The 20,879-nt window shown below is 40.5% G+C and overlaps 5 protein-coding genes across 6 annotated transcripts in view; 2 read left to right on the forward strand and 3 right to left on the reverse strand.

The window, feature by feature from the left end:
• LOC135349444 (sterol carrier protein 2-like) overlaps window positions 1-20,879 on the reverse strand; it is a 46,192-nt gene that overhangs the window by 7,525 nt on the left and 17,788 nt on the right. The window contains exons 2-9 of the mRNA XM_064547975.1: window positions 3,794-3,882; window positions 3,320-3,357; window positions 3,152-3,256; window positions 2,897-2,914; window positions 2,713-2,832; window positions 2,353-2,501; window positions 2,103-2,222; window positions 1,799-1,939 (exon numbers count right to left, since the gene is read on the reverse strand). Of these exons, the coding sequence (XP_064404045.1) occupies window positions 1,799-1,939; window positions 2,103-2,222; window positions 2,353-2,501; window positions 2,713-2,832; window positions 2,897-2,914; window positions 3,152-3,256; window positions 3,320-3,357; window positions 3,794-3,837 (735 nt within the window). The 5' untranslated portion in view covers window positions 3,838-3,882. The remainder of the gene's footprint in view (window positions 1-1,798; window positions 1,940-2,102; window positions 2,223-2,352; window positions 2,502-2,712; window positions 2,833-2,896; window positions 2,915-3,151; window positions 3,257-3,319; window positions 3,358-3,793; window positions 3,883-20,879) is intronic.
• Window positions 3,990-7,610, forward strand: LOC135349440 (apocarotenoid-15,15'-oxygenase-like). The gene is made up of 7 exons (XM_064547972.1): window positions 3,990-4,293; window positions 4,509-4,768; window positions 4,975-5,112; window positions 5,627-5,971; window positions 6,467-6,702; window positions 6,913-6,997; window positions 7,191-7,610. The coding sequence occupies exons 1-7, from the start codon at window positions 4,095-4,097 to the stop codon at window positions 7,500-7,502; spliced, it is 1,575 nt and encodes a 524-aa protein (XP_064404042.1). The 5' UTR covers window positions 3,990-4,094; the 3' UTR covers window positions 7,503-7,610.
• Window positions 7,580-9,519, reverse strand: LOC135349452 (ras-related protein Rab-32-like). The gene is made up of 11 exons (XM_064547984.1): window positions 9,334-9,519; window positions 9,227-9,231; window positions 9,108-9,135; window positions 8,847-8,943; window positions 8,622-8,678; window positions 8,532-8,564; window positions 8,445-8,472; window positions 8,319-8,393; window positions 8,183-8,256; window positions 8,097-8,131; window positions 7,580-7,927 (listed from the first exon to the last, which is right to left on the reverse strand). The coding sequence occupies exons 1-11, from the start codon at window positions 9,452-9,454 to the stop codon at window positions 7,683-7,685; spliced, it is 798 nt and encodes a 265-aa protein (XP_064404054.1). The 5' UTR covers window positions 9,455-9,519; the 3' UTR covers window positions 7,580-7,682.
• Window positions 9,558-12,761, forward strand: LOC135349437 (85/88 kDa calcium-independent phospholipase A2-like). Of its 2 annotated transcripts, XM_064547970.1 has the most exons (9): window positions 9,558-9,576; window positions 9,623-9,754; window positions 10,184-10,246; window positions 10,301-10,504; window positions 10,588-11,347; window positions 11,601-11,763; window positions 11,818-11,903; window positions 12,064-12,365; window positions 12,496-12,761. In XM_064547970.1, the coding sequence occupies exons 2-9, from the start codon at window positions 9,692-9,694 to the stop codon at window positions 12,691-12,693; spliced, it is 1,839 nt and encodes a 612-aa protein (XP_064404040.1). In that variant the 5' UTR covers window positions 9,558-9,576; window positions 9,623-9,691; the 3' UTR covers window positions 12,694-12,761. The 2 variants fall into 2 exon arrangements, with proteins under 2 accessions (XP_064404040.1, XP_064404039.1); XM_064547969.1 differs by lacking the exon at window positions 9,558-9,576 and having other exon boundaries at window positions 9,588-9,754.
• On the reverse strand, window positions 12,723-18,816 carry LOC135349431 (polyunsaturated fatty acid 5-lipoxygenase-like). Its single transcript, XM_064547963.1, has 6 exons — window positions 18,630-18,816; window positions 18,143-18,505; window positions 15,192-15,664; window positions 14,839-15,084; window positions 13,247-14,020; window positions 12,723-13,052 (listed from the first exon to the last, which is right to left on the reverse strand). The coding sequence occupies exons 1-6, from the start codon at window positions 18,760-18,762 to the stop codon at window positions 12,876-12,878; spliced, it is 2,166 nt and encodes a 721-aa protein (XP_064404033.1). The 5' UTR covers window positions 18,763-18,816; the 3' UTR covers window positions 12,723-12,875.

A 20,879-nucleotide genomic window follows, 5' to 3' on the forward strand; every position in this document is an offset into this window, starting at 1 on the left:
TATTCACCAAAATCTGGGGAATTCTGATAACAACGTACACGCTCAGTAAAACAATGATGTCTTATTATGTTAATAACGTCTCTGTAATCTCTAGCAATTGGTAAATTATACGTAGATCTACAGTTCAGGCCGTATTCACTACTCCGATATCTTATCGTATCTTAGCTTGCTTTTCAATCTGCCTACAACAATTAACAGTGAGAATGACCATCATCTGAACGCAGCTGACACTAAACAACATCTCAGTGTGAAGGTCCTGCAACAAACCTACATTTGATTGAATTATTCCTCTTTATTCAGGATATTTTGGATGAAATGTTCAGTTTTACAGTACGAGAAAATATCCAATAAGCTTGCACGTGCGCAATGTACAGTCAGTGGCAGGATTTTCTTTCCTCGCATCCTGTGGAGGGCTAAAAGTGCGTATATATAATTTGATATCTCGAATCAAAATTAAGTGCCTCGAATAAAGATCATGTATAAGGTAGTAGCCTTGCAGCCAACGTGACACTTCAAGCTTCTTAGGTTGCTCGGTTTTATTTATGTTTATGTTGAGGCTATCAATGCAAACGCACTTCTTTGGTCATCCAGGTCAGCAGACTCAGAATCACAAACAGACAGAGAGACAGACCAGACGGACTACTATCACCTACATGTATACATGCATGTACACCATTACTGAAGGCTACCCCGTTCATAAAATTCACATGTCACCCTATCAACCATCTCGAATGATAAATTGCTCCATTGATCTCCATTATCATGCTCCATTTCACTTCACTATTTTAGCTACCGTATTACTAGAATATTTTGCGGGTGCGAATGAGCCAAATCAGCAGAAAATTTGACCCTTTGCGATCTAACTATTGCGTTCGTGTGTATTTACTAGTTAGGTTTTGCAGATTTTATTGTTGGGATCATCCACCGCAAAGTTCGAAAATGTTTGATGCTCGCAAAACATTCTAGTAATATGGTAGTACAATAAATAATACACACATGCATACATACGTTCTGGAATCCACCATCAAAAGCAACTACAAAAGGAAAACACACTCTCTACAACCAGACGACAAAAGGGCACTAAAATAATTAATAATCAAAACTACAATCGAGCTAGGAAACATTAATATCACACATAATAATTATTAGCTGCATGTTGTACAGCAGCTTGTATGAAGATAATATACCAAAGCCTAACGTAACTAGAGAACTGAAGTGCTAAACCCTCGGAGATCGTATTATAGCATAAGTACATAGATCTCACAACCAGAATGTTGTACTGAAAAGCAGTAGTATCACTATTATGTACGAAACCAGGAGTGAATGAATATTCATGCACTCCTGATGTAACCTAGTAGCAACTAACAGGGGCAATGAAGCTAAGCTATTATAGAGCAAAATCAAGATTTGAAGGCTATTGCAAAACTTTGAAAACGTGCGTGGTGCATATGGTCAGACATGCACTGGGACTAGGATCACAGCAGAGGCAGCAAAGAAGGCTTGAAAATAACTATGGCTGTAGTGCGCATGCGTAATGGTGTGCCTCGAGTTACTGACTCTTATATAGCTAGCTCTAGCCAACATGCAAGGTAGCTTTTGTTCGCTTTTTTCAATAAAGTTTTAAATATGCCACTAATAAAACTAATAACTTGTTGCGTTAAGCCTATCCATGTTGTAAACGCAGCACTATGGCATCCAGGTGAGCAAACTCAGAAGACACACACACACAATAACCCGTATGGAGCTGCTTCGGGTTAATTATGAGCCCGATTACTTTCAGTACCACATGTACCCTCACCTCTAAGTGGTGCTTCCTGACAAACTCTTCGCTGCACAAGACAGCAGCTGCTCCTCCATCCCCAGTTGGGGCGGTCATCGCTATGGTGATAGGACCACAGACGATCCGCTTAGAGAGCACTTCCTCCGGAGTAATGGATTTCTAAGCAAATACAAAATAGCCACTAGTCCGCATGTACCAAAACACCAACCAAGCTCAGGGTTGGAAAATTAACCAGAGGACAATTTAGAGCCAAGGCCGCATAGAAACGTCAGTAACTTTTTAAGCCAGAAATTGCACACGTACCCAGTCTGTCACTGCTTACCTGGGTGGCTGCCCTGGGATTTTGGGTTCCCTGGGTCCTATTTTTGCTGGCAATCTTAGCGAAATGTTCTTGCTTGGTACCATATTTATGGCAATGGTCCTTTGCAGCATAGGCAAACATCTGTATGGTAGATATAAAACGTGAATGGGTAAGCCAATATCAAGGATACTGTATGTTTCTTTATACAAAGGCTAAATCACCACATTGCTATTTTATGTTTTTATAAACCACAATCGTAAATAGCTGTTACTTTGACGACATCGGAGGTGACAGCGTTGACGTGAGGGTTGAGAGGGCCTGGCTCCACTCCAAGAATTTTGAGCCCTTCCACATGTTGCTGGAGGGGAGACACACGATCTGGGAAGTTCTCAGAGAGACCACTATTCATCTTCTCAAACCCTACACACAAGTTGAAACATACATGTACGAGTAACAAGTATGGTAAGTATAATGTGCGGTACTTTATAAACTGAAGTTAAAGATAATATCAGTACCAATACAGATATATAACATATCTGCTACTACCTAGAGGCCCAAAATGTTTTAGTTTGAGATCCAGCAACTTAAGTTGAAGTCTCATGCGGCTACAAAGACACCGCAATGCTCTCACCTACAGCGAGAGTGCAGCCGTGCCCTGCCTGAATGAGAATACGAGCCATCATTAGAGCAGTGGAACCTGACGAGCAGTTATTATTCACATTGAACACTGGCACTCCAGTCAGACCGAGACCTAACAGGATAATGAGATGAGAGCATTGCTTTATAATAAGAGGTTGTGGGTTGTGGTCACTTACCATACACCGCCTTTTGACCTGCAGAAATAAATATAGCAACTTGTTAAGTAAACGTACTTGCATCACAACACACACAAGGTACAAGGAAAAAAAGCAATGACTGGAAAAACAATATACATGTACCTACCATAAAACCTTATTTATGAGCCAGGGGAAAATGAACTCCCCCATATGTACTTATAAGAGGGTTAACATACAGTTACCCGGCCATTAACAATCTAGAAGAAACAAAACGTTGGCTATAAATGATCATACCACAAGTTGGATCGCCATAGCAATAGCTAGCAACGACTGCTTCCACTTTATCATATGGTATTCCTGCGTCCTTGAGAGCGTCAGTGGCAGCAAGCTCCCCCATTTCTGTGTGTAGATCGAGTACTATTAATCTAACACCATGTCTGAACGTGTGGACATGCATCTTACCAGGATAATCCCATTTACGCTGGTGGGGACGCTCAAACCTGTATTGAAAAGCACGAATAGTAAATACACACACCATAATTATACCAGTAGTGCTAGTGCAGTTAGGGGGAGATCGTCTTTCTGTAGATGGCATGGATATAAATTCCTTCCCTTTGGTGTATTAGATCTACTCGATTTAAGGCGACATTTACATAAGGCCACACCAAAGTAATCTTATGTTTCACAGATTTTCCGGGTCATATTTTTGCAGAATGTCCCTAAAAATCAATCAATTAGTGGTCCAGGTCAGAATATAATGGCCACGTGATCTAGCAAAACGTAGTCATGTTTACACGACATTACAGTTGTCGCTACTTTCAGAGGTCAGAAGTTTGCCTGAGCTTGGAGCTAGGGTGTCGCATATTTGGCCTTTTTTGGAGGGTCGCCTTAGGCTTATTAAATTGATCGATCTTATGGTCTAATAATTCAACTTACTTTGTCATTCCAACACCAACAACAAACACTTTTTTCCCAGACATGTTTGGTAGACCTGGCAGGCTAGTCTAGCTAGGCTCTCAGTCTGCACAGATATCAAAAATGGACAAAAAGTGACCTTTGCCTGCTCACCAGATGGGCCAATTGGGTGTGTCCAGGGATGTGTGTCTTTTTATATGCGCATGCATGTAGATCTAGATCTAGCTCTGCACATGTATTAATTTAAAATAAGTCTACACGTACGTACACGTACACACAGAGCAAGCTAGCTAGACTAGACTCTGTGAATTAAAATCTAGGCATGGCCACCTCAAATCCTGACTTCTCTGAGCCTATTCACTACAGTAAGCTGAGGAAAGGATGGCATGCCTCCCCTAAGGAGTATGATTACTGGGTACCAGAGGTTGACATTGAAGGCTCCATTCCCAGAGATCTGGAAGGCACACTGTTTAGAAACGGACCAGGATTGCTTGAAGTGTACGGCAGTGAACTGAAACATCGTAAGTGCAATGCAAGCACATTGTTTACTTGTGATATCCTGAACTGCCTGAACTATTATATAAAAATCCATAATGATATCTACATGTAGATATATCTAGCTAGCTTGCAAACTTCAATTATTAGCTATGCACAAACTAGTTTTGGTTATCACCACTTATTTTATTACCAAGTTATACTTCAGCTTAACAAGGATTACTTGTTATCTTTCTCCTAGCGATTGATGGTGATGGCATGGTAGTCGCACTGTCATTTGTGGACGGGAGGGTCCACCTACGCACTCGGTTCGTGGCCACCAAAGAGAGACTGGAGGAGCAGAAAGAAAGAAAGCTTCTCTATCGGGGACAAATGGGCACCAACCCTCACAGCGCCATCAGAGACACAGCTGTACTCCTCAAGAGCTTCTTGACTCTCTCTTGGCCCACCTTGCGTTACCGCAACCCGTCCAACACCAATGTATTCTACTGGGGTGGAAAGGTAATCAATGTGTTTGGATACGTGTAAAGTAAATCAACTTTGAGTTAGATCTAGCTGATAATTATTTAGGACACCATGGCCAATTAACTGTAATTTGCTTCACTCTCATTCATTTTGTGTTCCGCAAAAGCTTTGAATTGGCATACTAGAAGATAGTTACACTATAATTATCTGCACACTCAGATAGCCAGCTAATGATCGTGCAGGTTTTGACTGTGTATGAGACCAAGTATCCTCACTGTCTGGACCCTCACACACTGGAGACACTCGGAGTGGAAACACTGAATGGAACACTCAAACTCAGAGCCTTGGCTGCACACTTCAGGCTGGACATGATCAACAATGTGAGTATAATTGTGTTCTGGCTATTGAGTTCAACAAGCAATCTTGTATCTTATTCAGCACTAGTGTTAGGCTATAACACTGTGAATTGCCGTGTGTCACTAGCTATATACCCAGTTAATGTGTGTACATGATGGTTAAGTCATAAGTTCGTGTGAATTAGTTTTGTAGTAGTCTCAGCTGATCTCCCGAAAAAATATCTCCTTTTTATACCGTATAGCGGGTAATTTTCGTGGGGTAAATATTCGTTATTTTCGTGAGCAGGCTGACCTCCACAAAATTTTATCGTAGGCATGGCTTATCTGAACGTAGGAATGCCGTGCAGCCACGAGACTAAACACAATTTTTACTCACGAAAACTACCATTTCTCGAGTTGAACGAATTTTTTACCCCACAAACTTACTCGCTATACGGTACTCTAACATTTTGTCAATTACATGTACTTATGGTGTAGGGAATATACACACATACGTTATAATGAAATTGAAGAATTCCTTTTTCCATTCCTCACACAGCGATTGGTCTGTTTCGGGTTAACTCCTGGAGTGGGGAGTCGCGAACCCTCTCTGGCCATCTATGAGTATGATGACAAGTGGAACCTTGTGCAGCATCAGTTGCACCACATTGATGGTCTCAACTATGCCCACGACTTTCTCCTTCTTCGAGATTACTACGTGTTTCACATGACACCATTTGCTGATATGACCCTTACTGCTGCTCTGAAGGTGTTTACTGGGCTAAGCTCTCCCGGAGAGCTGATGAAGTACCACTCTCACCTCCCATCACGATTTGTGGTCATTCCCAGGCACAAGAAAGCTCCGTACCAGGAGGTCAAGCTACTCGACACTGAGCCTTTCCATGTAAGTGCTTGTGCTGTGTATATGATAAAAATTCAGTCACCTTTGGAAAATTATTTTTATCTCACCACTGAAGGCTGTCAAAGCAATTCATAGCTTATAAAATAGTGTACATTTGGAGCATGAATACCAATTTATTAGCATATTCACAGTGTGTTTGTAAACCACAAAAGGTCATTAGCAGCAGGTGTTTACAATTATAGTGTGCAGTGGCAGCAGTACCCATAGCAAACGAGGTTTATTGAGGCGTGTTTATTGTTGGTTGAACCGCTACGACAACGTGAAATATCGTTGGCATTTTTCAGTATTGAAAGCCACAAAGTGGTCGCTGAAAATACACAATCAGACTCCATGGATGTGTGTTATATAGTACTCGTAATGGTAGTGTTTTTTACTTCAATGCTCTATACACATTTTCGCCAATGCAGCCTATAAAAATTTCTGTAGTGCACCGAATGCAAAATCAAATTGACTTAATTGGTCTGTTAATTATTGCAGATATTCCATTTTGGGAATGCTCAACAAACTGATTTGGACACAATTTCCTTCAATGCTGTATGCTTGGGTCCAAAGTTCAACATGAGTTTTGACAAGAAGATATGGCTGGGCAACTCATCGGTTACCCCTGGCAACATGTGCAAATTCACCCTTCATCTCGACAGAGACAAGTGCGATCAATCCCTGAAACCTTCTGACCCCGCTAACGTTGAATTCCCCACCGTCCACCCATACAGGTGTGTCTATGTGTCATTGTGCTCCTCTCTTCTGGAAATTGATTAATCCGTGTACTAAATCAATTAGAGCAGCATGCACTTTTCCCCCTTGTGCCGGTGCTACGTGTAGAGTGTTAATCGAGTGAATAATACGCATTTGAACACACATTTGTGGTAGAGAAACCCTTGTTTGAATGTATGTGACCATGACCACTGATATTTTGTATGCAGGCATGGGTTGTCCACCTCAAGGTACTCGTACCTGATGTCTAGTGACCGGGAGGGGTACAAGATGCCCTACAGGGATGTCGTCAAGGTATGAATGCTTGTCTGGGTTTTCATGCCTTATACCTCATAACGAAATTTTTGTTTTCAACCAAAGCTCTCAAACCTCTGTTTTGTAGTAGATCTAAAGTCAACAATAATAATTATACCAATCGGCTGCTACTAATGTTCTTAATTAAAATTTTAAAAGTGCAAAATGTGCTCAAACCCCCCCCCCCTTATAGCATGACCTGAAGGGTGAGAGTCGCCAGGTGTGGTACTCTCACGGATGCGTGGGAGAGCCTGTTTTCGTCCCTCGATTGGGCTGGGCCTCCATTAACCAAGGAGATGATGACGATGGCTATGTGCTGGTCATGCTCTATATCCCTGACAAGCATGTTAGTGAGTTTGCTGTCCTCGATGCCAAGCATGTGGATCGAGGCCCTCTAGCTAGGATCAAACTCAAGCACCATATTCCCTATGGCTTTCATGGAACTTTCACTCCTCACGTCTTTATCAAAAATGACAGTGTACCCAAGCCAGCTGCTAAGCTGTAGAAAAACTGAACTTTATTGTTGTAAATTACAGTACCAACATGTTTGTAAGTTTTATATTATGTCACACGTTTTTGTCATTGAGGATACCTTCATTTTTTGAAAATTTAAGTTCCTTTGCCATGAAAAAAAAGACCTGTATGGAACACACACACACACACACACTTGTACAAATACACACTACTAGCAAGAGCATGAATTGGGTGGTTTATCAGTGGAGTCATTGGGAACCAGCCCGATGAGTCGTTTGGTCTGTGATGCACTGGAATAACTGCCTCCGTATAGTTTGGAGTGTGTACCGACAGTTGTGCTGGATTCTTGGTCAATATTCTCTAGCCCCAGATCCACAAAATCCTCGTTTTCAACCTCCTCCAATCTACGACTGGCCAGCTCAAGAATCCTCTCAACAATGAAGTGCATTGCTTCAGCTGTAGTCAAATACAAAGTGACAATCAGTGATGTACCTCTTTAACAATAGCAACACATAATTGTACTATACATTATTTTAACTAGACATACTATAGCGCCGATAAAATTAACAGCATGGGAATTTTCCGATTGATTGTTTCTACAAATCCTGGGAACATTTGAACTTACTGATATTTGTGTTATCTTTGGCGGAAGTAGCAAACCTATAGAAATAGAGTGTTCATGCATTTTATTAAAAAAATACCTCAACATACCATCCAGCTATATCATATTTGGAGCAGAAATCGTCCAACTTTGAAGTGTCTACTTGGCTATTATCAGCATCATTCTACACATCAAATAAAGACTGTATTACTAAACATTTCAGAAGAAAGTCTATAATTGACGTACTTTGTTTGCAAGCAGTAAAACTGGAACAGGGTGTCCATTATCAAGTAACACGTTCTCATTTACATCGCTCAGCCACTATATAGGAAAAAGGTTGTGTACATGGTGGCTTGCTTCTAATATATTTACTCTGAGAACTGAGTCGAACGTCACTTGTCTGCATGGGTGTAGAGAGGAATAGAGTGCATGAGGTCACCATCAAAAGCTATTACTTACCTCGTTAGGTCAAACACAATGATTGCAGCAATTCTGCATGTTTGTGAAATACAATATAAAGTAAACTTTCTTTAAAGAATTGATGCTTACGCATATCTGTAGTAAACTCGAGTCATGTGCCAGAACCGTTCATGTCCAGCTATGTCCCTATATAGATTAATGAGTTAATAGACTGCATGTATAGTCAGTCATATTAAAAAACCCTCTAGATCATATAGTAGCATTGACACAATAATATAAAGGATAAAGATATTCATTCATCATGTGACTGTACATATTAGGCCAAACATGTACATGTACTGACTAATTAGTTACCATAACTGCAAGCTGATTCTTGTTTCGTCTGCCCATTGCAGGGTCTTTAGAGAGAAATCGACTCCAATAGTGAGCTTGTAGTTTGGTGAGAATACGTCTGCAGAGAATGAATTCTATGCATGATAGTGGATCTAGCTTCCAACTGTGTGGGAGCCCAATCAATTAATTTTATGCTACCACATTACAGGCAACATGCATCAACGTTATATAATAAGTACTATATACATGTACAATGCTCATATAAAGTGCTCAATGCCTCACTTTCCGTGTATCTCCTGATGATGGATGTCTGCAAGGAAGGAAAATATGTGGTGATTGAGATCTATTGAAGAGCTGGATTTAGCTAGCTATAAATGAATAGGCTGACATCAGCTACTCACCTTGCCTATTGGAGGTTGTCCACACAGTGAGCAGTTGAAATAAATGATAAACAATTATTATTAATTAATACACAGTCTACATGTAAATCTGCTCAGTATTTGCTTACCAACTCCAAAGTCTCCAATTACCAGCACTTTGTAGAGCTGTTCCTTTGGACTGTCTTCTTGAGGAGTGTCCAATACCGATCCATCATTATCATGTACCTCACTAACACTAGCACTAGCCATTCTTACCTACCAGTGTACACTGACACTGTGCAGAAAGTGGGGGTGTGGCTGCTCTGAGCTAACTTCACCACAGACTTCACCACAACTCGACTCCCACGCACGACATAGTCTCGAATACCCGCCTCAACCCAAGCTTTTAGGTTGATGCAGGTATTCTAGACTACACACAACATGTGATCTATGGAAGAAAATATACCCAAGAGCTAGCAGACAGTATTCTGAGGCAGACAGAAGCAAATGGCGAAGTTGGTGAGGTCCCTGTTCGATTGGTCCAGCTCAGGCTCATCTCAGGACGGTATGGTAAGTGTATGACGGATCTAGATCTAGACTGTTATAGATCTGTCTATTAGCCACCTACAATAATTATGTATTATAAATGACCTGGTTCCTATTAAACTACAATTTTTTTGGAATGCTTTGTGAGTGATTACGATATTACCTATAATTTGTGTATGAAATCGCCTTATTGCAAAACTTAGACAGCCAGACTGTCTGATTTGCAACGACTATAGTGATACGGTCTATGTTTGTCCAATCGTTGCGTAAAATACAGCCTGGTAGAGTCAATCTAGTGACATTATCAAATTCATCTCAACTAATTTGCTGGTATGGGAGAGGGTACTGGGTAGGGAGGGAGTAAAACCCTGTAGTGCCACAATGTGACTTTAAGATCGCCACAAATAGTTTGGGTATCCCGCTAAGTAAAGATTCAAATCTTGTACTCTGCAGGAAGGAACTCGTGTCCCACAAGGAGATGAGATACAGCAGCTTCATGCTCCAAAAAATGCCGAGGTAGGCATATCTCTGTAGGTGATATCACATCCACTGTTTGTAAATATCATGCAGGCATTGAAGAGAATTCTTGTGGAGAATCCATCACTAAACTTGAATGCTATTGAGCCAACTCTGTCAAAGGCTCCAATACATTCTCTCCTCCTTGGTAATCGTCCGCAAAGAAACAGGTTATTAGAAGTATTTCTCACCTACGGAAATGTGGATGTCAACCTACAAGATCTCGATGGTTCGAGACCACTACATTTGGCTATCAAGGTAATACCATGAAAATAACAATAACTAAGTATGTGCCAGATTTGTATTTACATTATATGCTATTATACTACTATTTCCCACAGAACAATGACATCCCCAGTGTGAAAATGCTGACAGTGTTTGGAGCCAATGTGAATGCCGTGAATAGTGATAACCAGACACCGCTTGGTCTAACAAAATCCAAGGCCACAAGATTTTTTCTGAAGAAAATGAATTCTTGGACTGGAGTATCGGTAGAGGAAAGCAGTGATTTTGGATTTACTCTTGTTCCCCACGCTCCCCCTCCCTCAATGCTAGGGGCGATCGGTGAAGCAGTAGACACAGAAACCATTTTAACACATGGAAATGCAGTGGATTCTTCTATGGAATCCAGTAGCAGCCTTACCAAGAACTACGGGGAAGTTTCTCAGTCTCTAGTACGAGAAGAGGTTGAGAGTGAGCTAGCACAACTGCTGAGATCTGTGGAGGGAAGTGTTTCTCCCGATAAAATCTATCCGAATGTCGCTCATTTACCTCAAAAACATGTTCTGTATGAGGACAATTCCTCAGCAAGGAAACTCTATATGCAGCTGGACGTTGCGCTAAAGAAGCAAACTGACAACCTTAACTCAATTAGCAGCCAAGACGAGATCGTGGCCTGTTATAAACAGCGAAAAGAATTGGCCGAATTCAAGAAAACTGGAAATCGTATTCTGTGCCTGGATGGTGGAGGAATGAAGGCACTGGTGGAGTTGGACATACTATGCAGTATTGAGAAGCACACTGGAAAGAAGATTACTGAGCTATTTGATTGGATTGTCGGGACCTCAACTGGCGGTATTCTTGCTCTGGGACTGGTGTATGGTGAGGTTTTGTTAAAGCATTTGTAATGTTGTTATGCCTTTGAGATGCGTGTACACGCAGTACTCTGCTTCCTTTTGTGGCCCTGGTTTTATTCAAATTCCGCCCAGGATTTTAGACAGGAAGCAGGATGCAGGGGATGCTATATACCCTTGAGAAGCCAGATTCTATTCAATACATAAGTTTTTGCCGAATGTTGTGTGCAATAGTATTTTATTTGTGTTGTATGGTGGCTTTGTATGTCTCCATTTTTCAGCTAAGAAATCTGTTGAGGAGCTTCGTCAGATTTGCCTGCAGCTCAAGGATGAGGTGTTCGCTAATCCAAAGTTTGGTATATCATACAACTCAGAAGCACTGGAGAAATTTCTCAAAAAAACGGTTGGTACAAAAATGAGAATGAACGACATTAAGCATCCAAAGTGAGACAGCATATATTTTTGAGTGGACGAAAATGACATTGTGTGTTGTTGCAGGGTTCTTGTTTCAGCGGTGTACAAAGGCTCTACACCTCTCCAGATTCACCTTTTCAATAATTGCTTTGATAATGAGCTCAGTAACGGTAAATGAAGTGTTACTATAGGCTATGGGAAAGAAAATTGTATATGTCCTGATTTTGTTAATTTTATGTTGGCATAGAGACCATTCCTCAAATTACCATGCACTTTCATCAAGTCCTCTAAATTTGTGTAAATGTGTGAGTAATTAAGGTTCCCATGCAGAGCTGGTCTGGAAGGTAGCAAGGTCCACCTGTGCTGGGCCTATGCTATTCTCTGAGTTCAACAACTACGTTGATGGAGGTGTCCTTTGCAACAACCCCACTGAAAAAGGTGTGACAGCAATTCAAAACTACCATTCGGAAAAAGGGGAGAGGCTGCCTATCTCACTGGTGGTGTCAGTGGGTAGTGGAATGTACCCAGAGGAAAAGCTGGGTAATGTTGACGCTCAAGACTGCATATCTCTGACTAAAATGTCTGCCTTGAAAGATCGGGTCGGCAACCTCATGGGATTGTTTATGAATGCCGTAAGTCTGCCAAACACTTACGCTCATAAACTTTTGAAATGCCCTAAATTAGCTACTTATAAATAATTATTATATAAGTGTAGCCTAAGGATGGATTTTATCTCGTCGTTTCTCATTTTTCCGTGTACAGCTTGTGGAATCTGAAACTGTGGCTGAGACATGTGATCGTAACTTCAAGGAGCAAGGAATTCCTTACTACCGATTCAGTCCTCAACTCAAAGAGACTATTTCTGCAGGGGAGACAGATTCACGAAAACTAATTGATATGGTCATTACCACACGGCAGCAAACTATAGTGCGAATTAAAGAAATAGCATCAGACCTTTGATCTTCATTTTTGTGTTGCACTTTCAAACGTTCACTTTAGTAAATTTTGATGTTCTCCATGCAAGTGCCTACATCTATAATTATAGCTAATTAAGTCATAATTGTATCTTGGCATAGTTTTAATGCACTGACTACACATTCAATTGTTCAAGAGTATCTACTGGCGGCGTGGCATCACAAAGTTTATATAGTGATGCTGTTAGGAATTTTCTCAGGTAGCATTGCAGTGTACTTCACTTTCAAGCCCTTGTTTCGCTTCTCAATATCTTTAGAGACATCATTCAGATCCTTTCGGAAATTTTCCATTACTTGAACTGCTTTCTTTTCCGTGAAACGAGCTTTCAGAGTACCAAGAAATTCCTACGAGACAGAATGATTATTGTGAGTAAACACAGACGTACTACATCTAAGGGTTGGGTACGCTCTCTGTGAATAATTGAGCAAAAAGGATTCTTTAATATAAATCTCCCTATTGGTGCGGACTTACATTCAATGATATAACTATAGGTTCACACAACGAAACTACAAGATTAAGAGCAATATGCAAAGCATACCTCATTTTGGCTGTACTGTGATAGAAGATGAACTGTGCCAATAGTGCTGATGACGCTTTCCTCCTCTGGCAGTGCTGCAATGAGAGCCTCATCATCGGTAGCCCCTTTCTTGACAGGTGGTGGCTGGCGTACACCAAACGGAGAATTTGGCACAAATTTGTAGAAGGAATACTGCAAAAAATTCACGGAGGCATGTTGGGCCGATCCAGTGAACATGATCAGAGTACAGTAGAGCTTCAGCTCTTCTTTAGAACTCATTTTATCGGGGAAGCCATGTCCGACTGGAGCACCGTGGTAACCAGGGAAGCCATTGGTGTGAATGTCTTGTGCCCATGCTTGTAGCTCCTCGTCTTCCACAACATCTTCGTCTGTCTGGTAGAACTCGTCGATGATGTCGCCGGCATAGCTCTCCAGAGCATCCCACACTTTGATCCCATCATCTCGATAGTAGTAGCCAGGCAGCTGCTCGGCATTGTCCACCCCTCGCTCCTTGGCCCAACGCTTGATGTTGCTGGTGTGAACATTGTAGGTTGCTCCACAACGTTTCCATTGTTCAGTCAAGCCCTCACCACCGATGCCAAAGAAGGTATCAATGATTCCTCCAGGATTGATAAGACTGTTTCGAGCACGAGTATTGATAGCCATGGTGTAGCGAAAGTGTGGACGAAGGAGTTTGAAGATCGGATGTGCATCAGGAAGGTTACGATTAGTGCCCATAGAGTATGCTTCCATGGTAGCGTGGCACGCAGTATAGTGGGTGAACGTCTGATGATACTGTTACGAGTAATACAATTTTATATAGAGTGCAAGTTTGTATACAGGGAATGTGTAATGAATAGTATATAATGCAATTCAAGCATAAACGTTGTTTTACAATTAGACATAATAACTCTGTAATGAATCACTAAGGCCACTATTCTACTATGCAGGTCAACTAAGAGGTGGTGGGCCTATATTTTGTATGGATTTAATTTCATGAATACATTTAACGCTTCACTAATTGATTTGAACAATAGTTTTTGCGGATTCAACTCCTCCCCTGCTCAATTTTACAACACCAAATTTGTTGTGCATGCCTTACATTCCATTGCAAACCATTCTATGTTCAGGAATTTTGAAAATGTCAATGCAGTGAACCACAAGTCACTTTTAGGCAAATGGCCAATCACTGTACACATACAGACATCAAAACTTCATATATAGCATTATTAGTGGATGAAGAAAACATTTATGTTCACAAATTTTGCACAGATGGTACAGAGAACGAGTTTTGACATAGTTTAGGAGTGGGCGTGGCCTAACATTCGTTTGGACCAACCTTTTGTGCCATTTTTAACGCCTTCCATAAGATATTTTTTTCAGAAATAAGCTCCTACACTCCTAATAATTATGTAAGTAATCACTAATGAGCCTTCAATGAAGCTGTTGTAGAATACTCCATTTTGGAGTGCAAATACAATTTTGGAAGTTTATGCTGAATTGCACTATACTTATAGTCTATATGCTTCACGTAGAAGTTACATATATAGGAAAATTTGATATTCGAAGAGCTCGGACTAGAATTTCTTGCAAATGTGTATAGATCTACTCACCTGGCTGTGTGCACTCTGATAGTATATTTTTGCCAGGAGCCAGTCATTTGAGCTGTCACTCGGCAAGAAGATTGGATTGTTTGTCTTTTCTTCCTCCCTCACACCTTGCTTCAACTGGATAGCAATGGGAACCAGTTCCTTGCTTTTGTTAACATAGAGCAGGCAGATTGGGGCAACGCTGACATAGTTCTCTCGTGGCTTCAGATCATCCATGAACTTCATGTCACACGTGTAAATGTGTCCAGCCTGAAATAAAAATCATGGTGCTCTATGTTTGGTTTGATCAAACATGCATGGATAGCTAATTAATTATAATGCTTGAGATAAGAAAGTAGAAACTTGATGAGGCATACCTCCATTTCCTGTTGGAGAGAGAGACCTCTCTCAAGGAATGGATGAACCATCTCGTTGGTCACGGGAAAATTGGGAGGGATGTTCTCACACTTCCTAATGATGATCGGACTAACTGCATTGAGCATCTCCCATCCAAACTCTGCATCGGTCTTCCAGCGATCCGTTTCATAGAGAGACGAATCTCCACCCAGTTTATCAGCAAAAATCTTGAAATCATCAAGTTGGTGGATGTTGTTGAAAACTCCCGTAATTTTCATGGAACTAACGCTCTTTAAAGCACCGACAGTGAAATCTAAGTTCTTGACGGTCCCAAACTGTTCGTCTGTAGGTAAATCGACTGTGGTGTCGTCAATTGCAGAGGGGAGCCCTGAGTCTGGAAAACTCCGCCACTTGTATACTTCCTTGCGTCTGGTCAGCTGGCTAGCTCTTTGCTTCAACAATATATTATTACCAGTCACATCCTTCTTTGTGGCTATAGAAAAATAAAACAGAGACTCCTATACACTTTGTGCTAGACAGAGTTACACAAATTTTAAGCATTCAGTATAAATGATGTATAAGCATATGAAAATATTTGCAGCTGTGCATACTGGTTGTAAGTTCCCACTCTATCTTCCCCTTCCCGAATCAGTGTGTTTAGGGAAGTTAAGGAACTCACCAAATATTTGCAGCTGTGCATATTATTGGTTGCAAGTTCCCAGTTAATTAGTGGTTTACTGAATGTGTTTACTAGTTTAAGGTTAAGATGCAGTGTTGATTTATTTTTTGTTTTTATGAGAAAGGAAGACATTGTTACGTGTCTATACTGTTGCACTGCTCATAGGTAACTATTACAGCGCGCTAGCTATCAGTACGCTAACTAGCCTCGGTCCCAGGCCGATTTTTTTTTAATATAACGAAGTTGAAAAATACAGCCTGGTATTGATTGTATCTGGGTGTGGCAGGAACCGGATACAAAAGCAGAGATTCTTCACACTTTGTTTCCTGCTTTTTTTCTGTAATACTAAAGGTGTACGTAGAGGCATTTTACTCCCGTAAAAGTTACAGTAATTTAGTTCCGTGTCATGTTCTCAATTTATAGCTAGCTAGCTATGGCATGCAATGCGTTGTCTTGTTTGAAGCAAGATGGCCTCACTCTCATGGCAGAACAGGCCCAGGCTCTCAAGCTCCTGTTTGAGGGAAGGGACGTGTTTATCTGGTTCCCAACGGGGTATGGCAAGTCTCTCTGCTATATCAGTTGCTACCCTTTTTAATGGACTACAAGCTAGGTAGGACCAAGGCTCCTCCTGTTGACGAAAGTGTTGTTGTCTCTCCACTTGTATCTCTCATCATGAGACTCATGATTGACCAGGTCAGGAGTCTAAACAATGTGTTTCTGCTGCCATCCTCAGTAGCAATAAAGGAATCGACAAAGATTTGGTTGCCACTGCCAAAGAAGTGTCTTCTGGGAAGTATTTCCTGCTGTATACTGCCCCAGAGGCTGTTGTTGAGGACCACTGTTGGAGGATTCATTTTTTGTTGTACCAGAGTCAATTTATTAAAAAACCACGCCCAGATCACGCCCAAATACAATCAATACCAGGCCTATAGTAGGCGACCTAGCGTTCAATTGGAGACGGATCGGCCTGGGGTTGAGGCTATACGCTAACTAGATGGAAAAAATTGCTCGTGTGGTCATAGCCGATTTTAGTCGTCAAATATTAGAGAAAGAAAGACTCTAACAACTAAATAGTGACCTACCAGCAGTTTATGCATGATATTCCTGAGGGCGGCTCGAAGAGTTCTTGCTTCTGTCTATCTACAAACTGAAGATAAATACCAGAGTTTACTAGCTGGTCGAGTATTTTTCTACTTCTGCACGAGCTAACTCGATGACTGTTTATGGCTTTGAAGAAATTGTTTCGAGTCACCCTGCCCCTTTCATTGTTTAAATAGATAATTGCCTTCCTGGCAGAGTATGCACTATCTAGCATATAAAATGACGACTATAGTGTACACAGTCAAGACAGCTTGATTTTTACTACTAGATAATTACTGCGTGGGCAAACACTGCATCGTAACTGTAGTATCCACTGGAACTATCTAGAAGTAGCTGTAATGTATCTGTAATGATCTAGAACAATCTAGCTAGAATTGGAACTGTACTTAGTGGTAACATCTAGAAGTTACTTAATTAGCTTTGTATATAAGAAGGTTCTGTACTTTGCTCTGTGTGTGTGTTCTATTCTACCCTTGCTGCAATCAAGTATTAGTTAGACCATGTGTAGTAGGTTTCTTGAAGCCGTACTACACATGGTCTATCTAGGTTTCTTGAAGCCGTACTACATATGGTCTATCTCGCTTAGAAAATGCATTTTTGTGAGTAACTAGTTAGAGCCCTGCTAGCAGGTCACTAACTCAGATAGTGACCTGCTAGCAGGTTTCTTAGTTGGATAGACACCTCATTAGCAGTGGCCACTTTAAAGCTTGAATATGCAAATTTTTTCTAAGAAGTGTTAAAGTGAAGACAATTAACAGTAACCTTAAAAAATTCACCAAAATATTTGCAGCTGTGTCTGATTGCAATTTCCCAGTTGGTGGTTTACTCATGAATGTAGCTTACAAGACATAGTGGGTAAATTGGACAATTAGCTGACCTCCACGAAAACTTTACTGAAACGCATGCAATGTAGTGTAGGCAATGAAGTCAAATAAACTTTTTTACTCACGAAAATCTCTGAATTCAAGGTAAACGAAATTTTATCCCACGAAAATTACCCGGTATACTCGCCGCTATACGGTATGCAGTATAAAGTGATTTACACGTGCTTGCAATATAATTATTTAGATCTAATTATGTGATTGGGGCGGTTAGCCACGCAATGCTATATTATCACCAATTCTTATGGATATGATGAAGATTACCATAGATCTAGCCTGTAAAGTGACTCATCTGGCTACCAAAACTTACTTGTCTTTGCAGTTAGAGTGATAGAATCGTCTCCACCGATCCAGTGGTAGCAGGGAAATTGCCCTATGTCCTTTGTTTGCACATCAGCCACAGAGACAGAGCTCACATACCACTGATCTTCAAGCCAGCTACCATCACAACCAACAACCACAACCAGCACATTCCCCAAATCATTGTCGGATACAACAACAAGATTGTCGTAGGTGTCCCTGGAGATAGGATTCAAGAAATCAAACCAGCCTCGCAGTGATAGTTTTCCAGTCTTCCCCTTGTCTCCTACCAGCATCACATATGCATCGGCTCTTGTCCCAGCTCCCACTTGTTTGCCTGTTACAATCTGCACACCATAGTAGCATTTGCCATCTGAAAAAAAGACTATAAATGAAAATGTGCACAATCATCATAACACATAAAAGGGCTAGATCTATAGCTTGGTCCACACACAGTTTAAACGTTGTTTAAACAGATTTACAGTTCATAAATTTACCCTTCATAGAGATTGCCTGTTCCACCTTGGAAGGAGAAATCAGCTCATGCTCTTTGATTTCATTTGCCAGCTGCCTGCTGTTGGAGTCAATCTCAGCAGATGACTCTGGAACGCCATAGTCAATGTTAGCCATTTAGAACACTTCAACAGTAGTTTAGTGTAGTGCACTCCAAGTCATGCAAGTCCCCCACTTTTATACCTAAAGAAACAGGATGTAAAACAGGAAACTGTTCTGCACTGAGGAGTACAGACATCCTCGTGTCAAAGGAAGTGGTTTAGACTCACATTCCTTAGGTCAAAGTTCAATTACGTGTTACCTGTCAAACCTGTCAAACCATAGATAGTACAGGGATTTGAGGAGTTCTTTATAGTGCCAAAATTAGAGTATATACGTATTTGTATCTAGGGGGTACTCTTTTTGTAAACTGGTATAGAAAATAAACATTCAGGGGTACACTTTTTAGTGTAGACTATCACTTGGAGGTAATCTTATCACTTTAGGTACACAAATAATTCTTTTGAGGGTACCTGCTCTTCCATGAGTACCCTAAAATATATTTTCCGTACTGAACTAAAAAGAGTACCCTCAAATAAAAAGAGTACCCCAAAATAAAAAGAGTACAAATAAAAAGAGTACCCTCAAATAAAAAGAGTACCCTCAAAATAAAAAGAGTACCCTCAAATAAAAAGAGTACCCCCAAATAATTTTGAGGTTAAAGTTCACGTACTTTAACCTCTACTTGTATTTCTATTTAGAGCACATCCTTAGACTTTAAGTACCTTTTTGTCCATGTAATAATTATTACTTAGCACCATAATTATAATTTTTTTATCTAGTCTCATAAAAATTAATAATAAACATCAATTTTTGGTAGTCCCTTAGAACACTTATTGTAATCAATCATAAGGGATCTGATGAAGGCCTTCCTACTTCTTCAGAAGCTAAGGTAGGTGTACAAAATCTGCTCGCAACTGTATGGTCTTGCCACCAGCATGTCCTCTAAAGACAGCGTGTGCTACATAGCCCAGGGCTTCGGCCTCTGTTTGACACAACGAGCCATCAACAATATCAGTCAACAGTTCTCTATAAATCAGCTATCAGCAGCTTCCACACCAGACTTCCAAGGGACTGTTCAATAACCTTAATAATAATTGCTCACAATTCTAAGGGGCGCTCTAAATAGAAATACAAGCCACACCTCTAAGTAGAGGTTAAAGTGCGTGTACTTTAAACCTTAGAAATTATTTGGGGGTACTCTTTTTATTTGGGGGTACTCTTTTTATTTGATGGTACTCTTTTTATTTGAGGGTACTCTTTTTAGTTCAGTACTCTTCAGGTCATTATAATATGGAAGAGTAGGTACCCTCAAAAGAATTATTTGTGTACCTAAACTGATAAGAGTACCCCCAAGTGATAGTCTACACTAAAAAGTGTACCCCTGAATGTTTATTTTCTATACCAGTTTACAAAAAGAGTACCCCCTAGATACAAATACGTATATACTCTAATTTTGGCACTAATATTGCGCCATAGTTCTTGCAACTGTAATGTCGAGAGCGGAAGTATGGCGCTCCATTTGTTTCATTATTCAATAGTGAAAAATATTGTCAATGGCGAAATATGTTAACAATGATGTAATGTGATTGTCAATACTTGGGTTACCTATTGTCAATGATTATCCGATTCATTGTCAATAACTATCGTCATGTTTGTCAATAATTGGGTGCCTATTGTCAATAATTATCCGATTCATTGTCAATAAACTATCGTGATGTTGTCAATAATATTGGGTTGCCTGTTGTCAATGATTATCTGATTCATTGTCAATAATATCGTCATGTTTGTCAATAATTGTTGGAATTATTGTCAATAATTATCATCATTATTGTCAATGATTGCTCAATTTTATTGTCAATAATTATCATCATTATTGTCAATGATTGCTCAATTTTATTGTCAATAATTATCATCATTATTTTATTGTCAATGATTGTTCAAAGTATTGCCAATAATTATTCACCCGTTTTTATTCGATGTCCCTGCTCCATTCCGGAATGGGTCACCATATTTTACTGCGCATGCGCATGAACTACCAAGAGCCACGTGGCAGGAGTTGACTCACTTACACAAAAAGACCAGAGATTAAAGACTTACTGCAATTAACTCACGACCTCCCCAGAACACGTACTGCAGGAAGCTTTAGCAAGGGTCTTGAAGTCGAATGGCAGCCAACGAGCAGGAAGCTCAGG

The sequence above is a fragment of the Halichondria panicea genome, chromosome 15 (assembly GCF_963675165.1).
Source record: "Halichondria panicea chromosome 15, odHalPani1.1, whole genome shotgun sequence".
Lineage (NCBI taxonomy): Eukaryota > Metazoa > Porifera > Demospongiae > Suberitida > Halichondriidae > Halichondria > Halichondria panicea.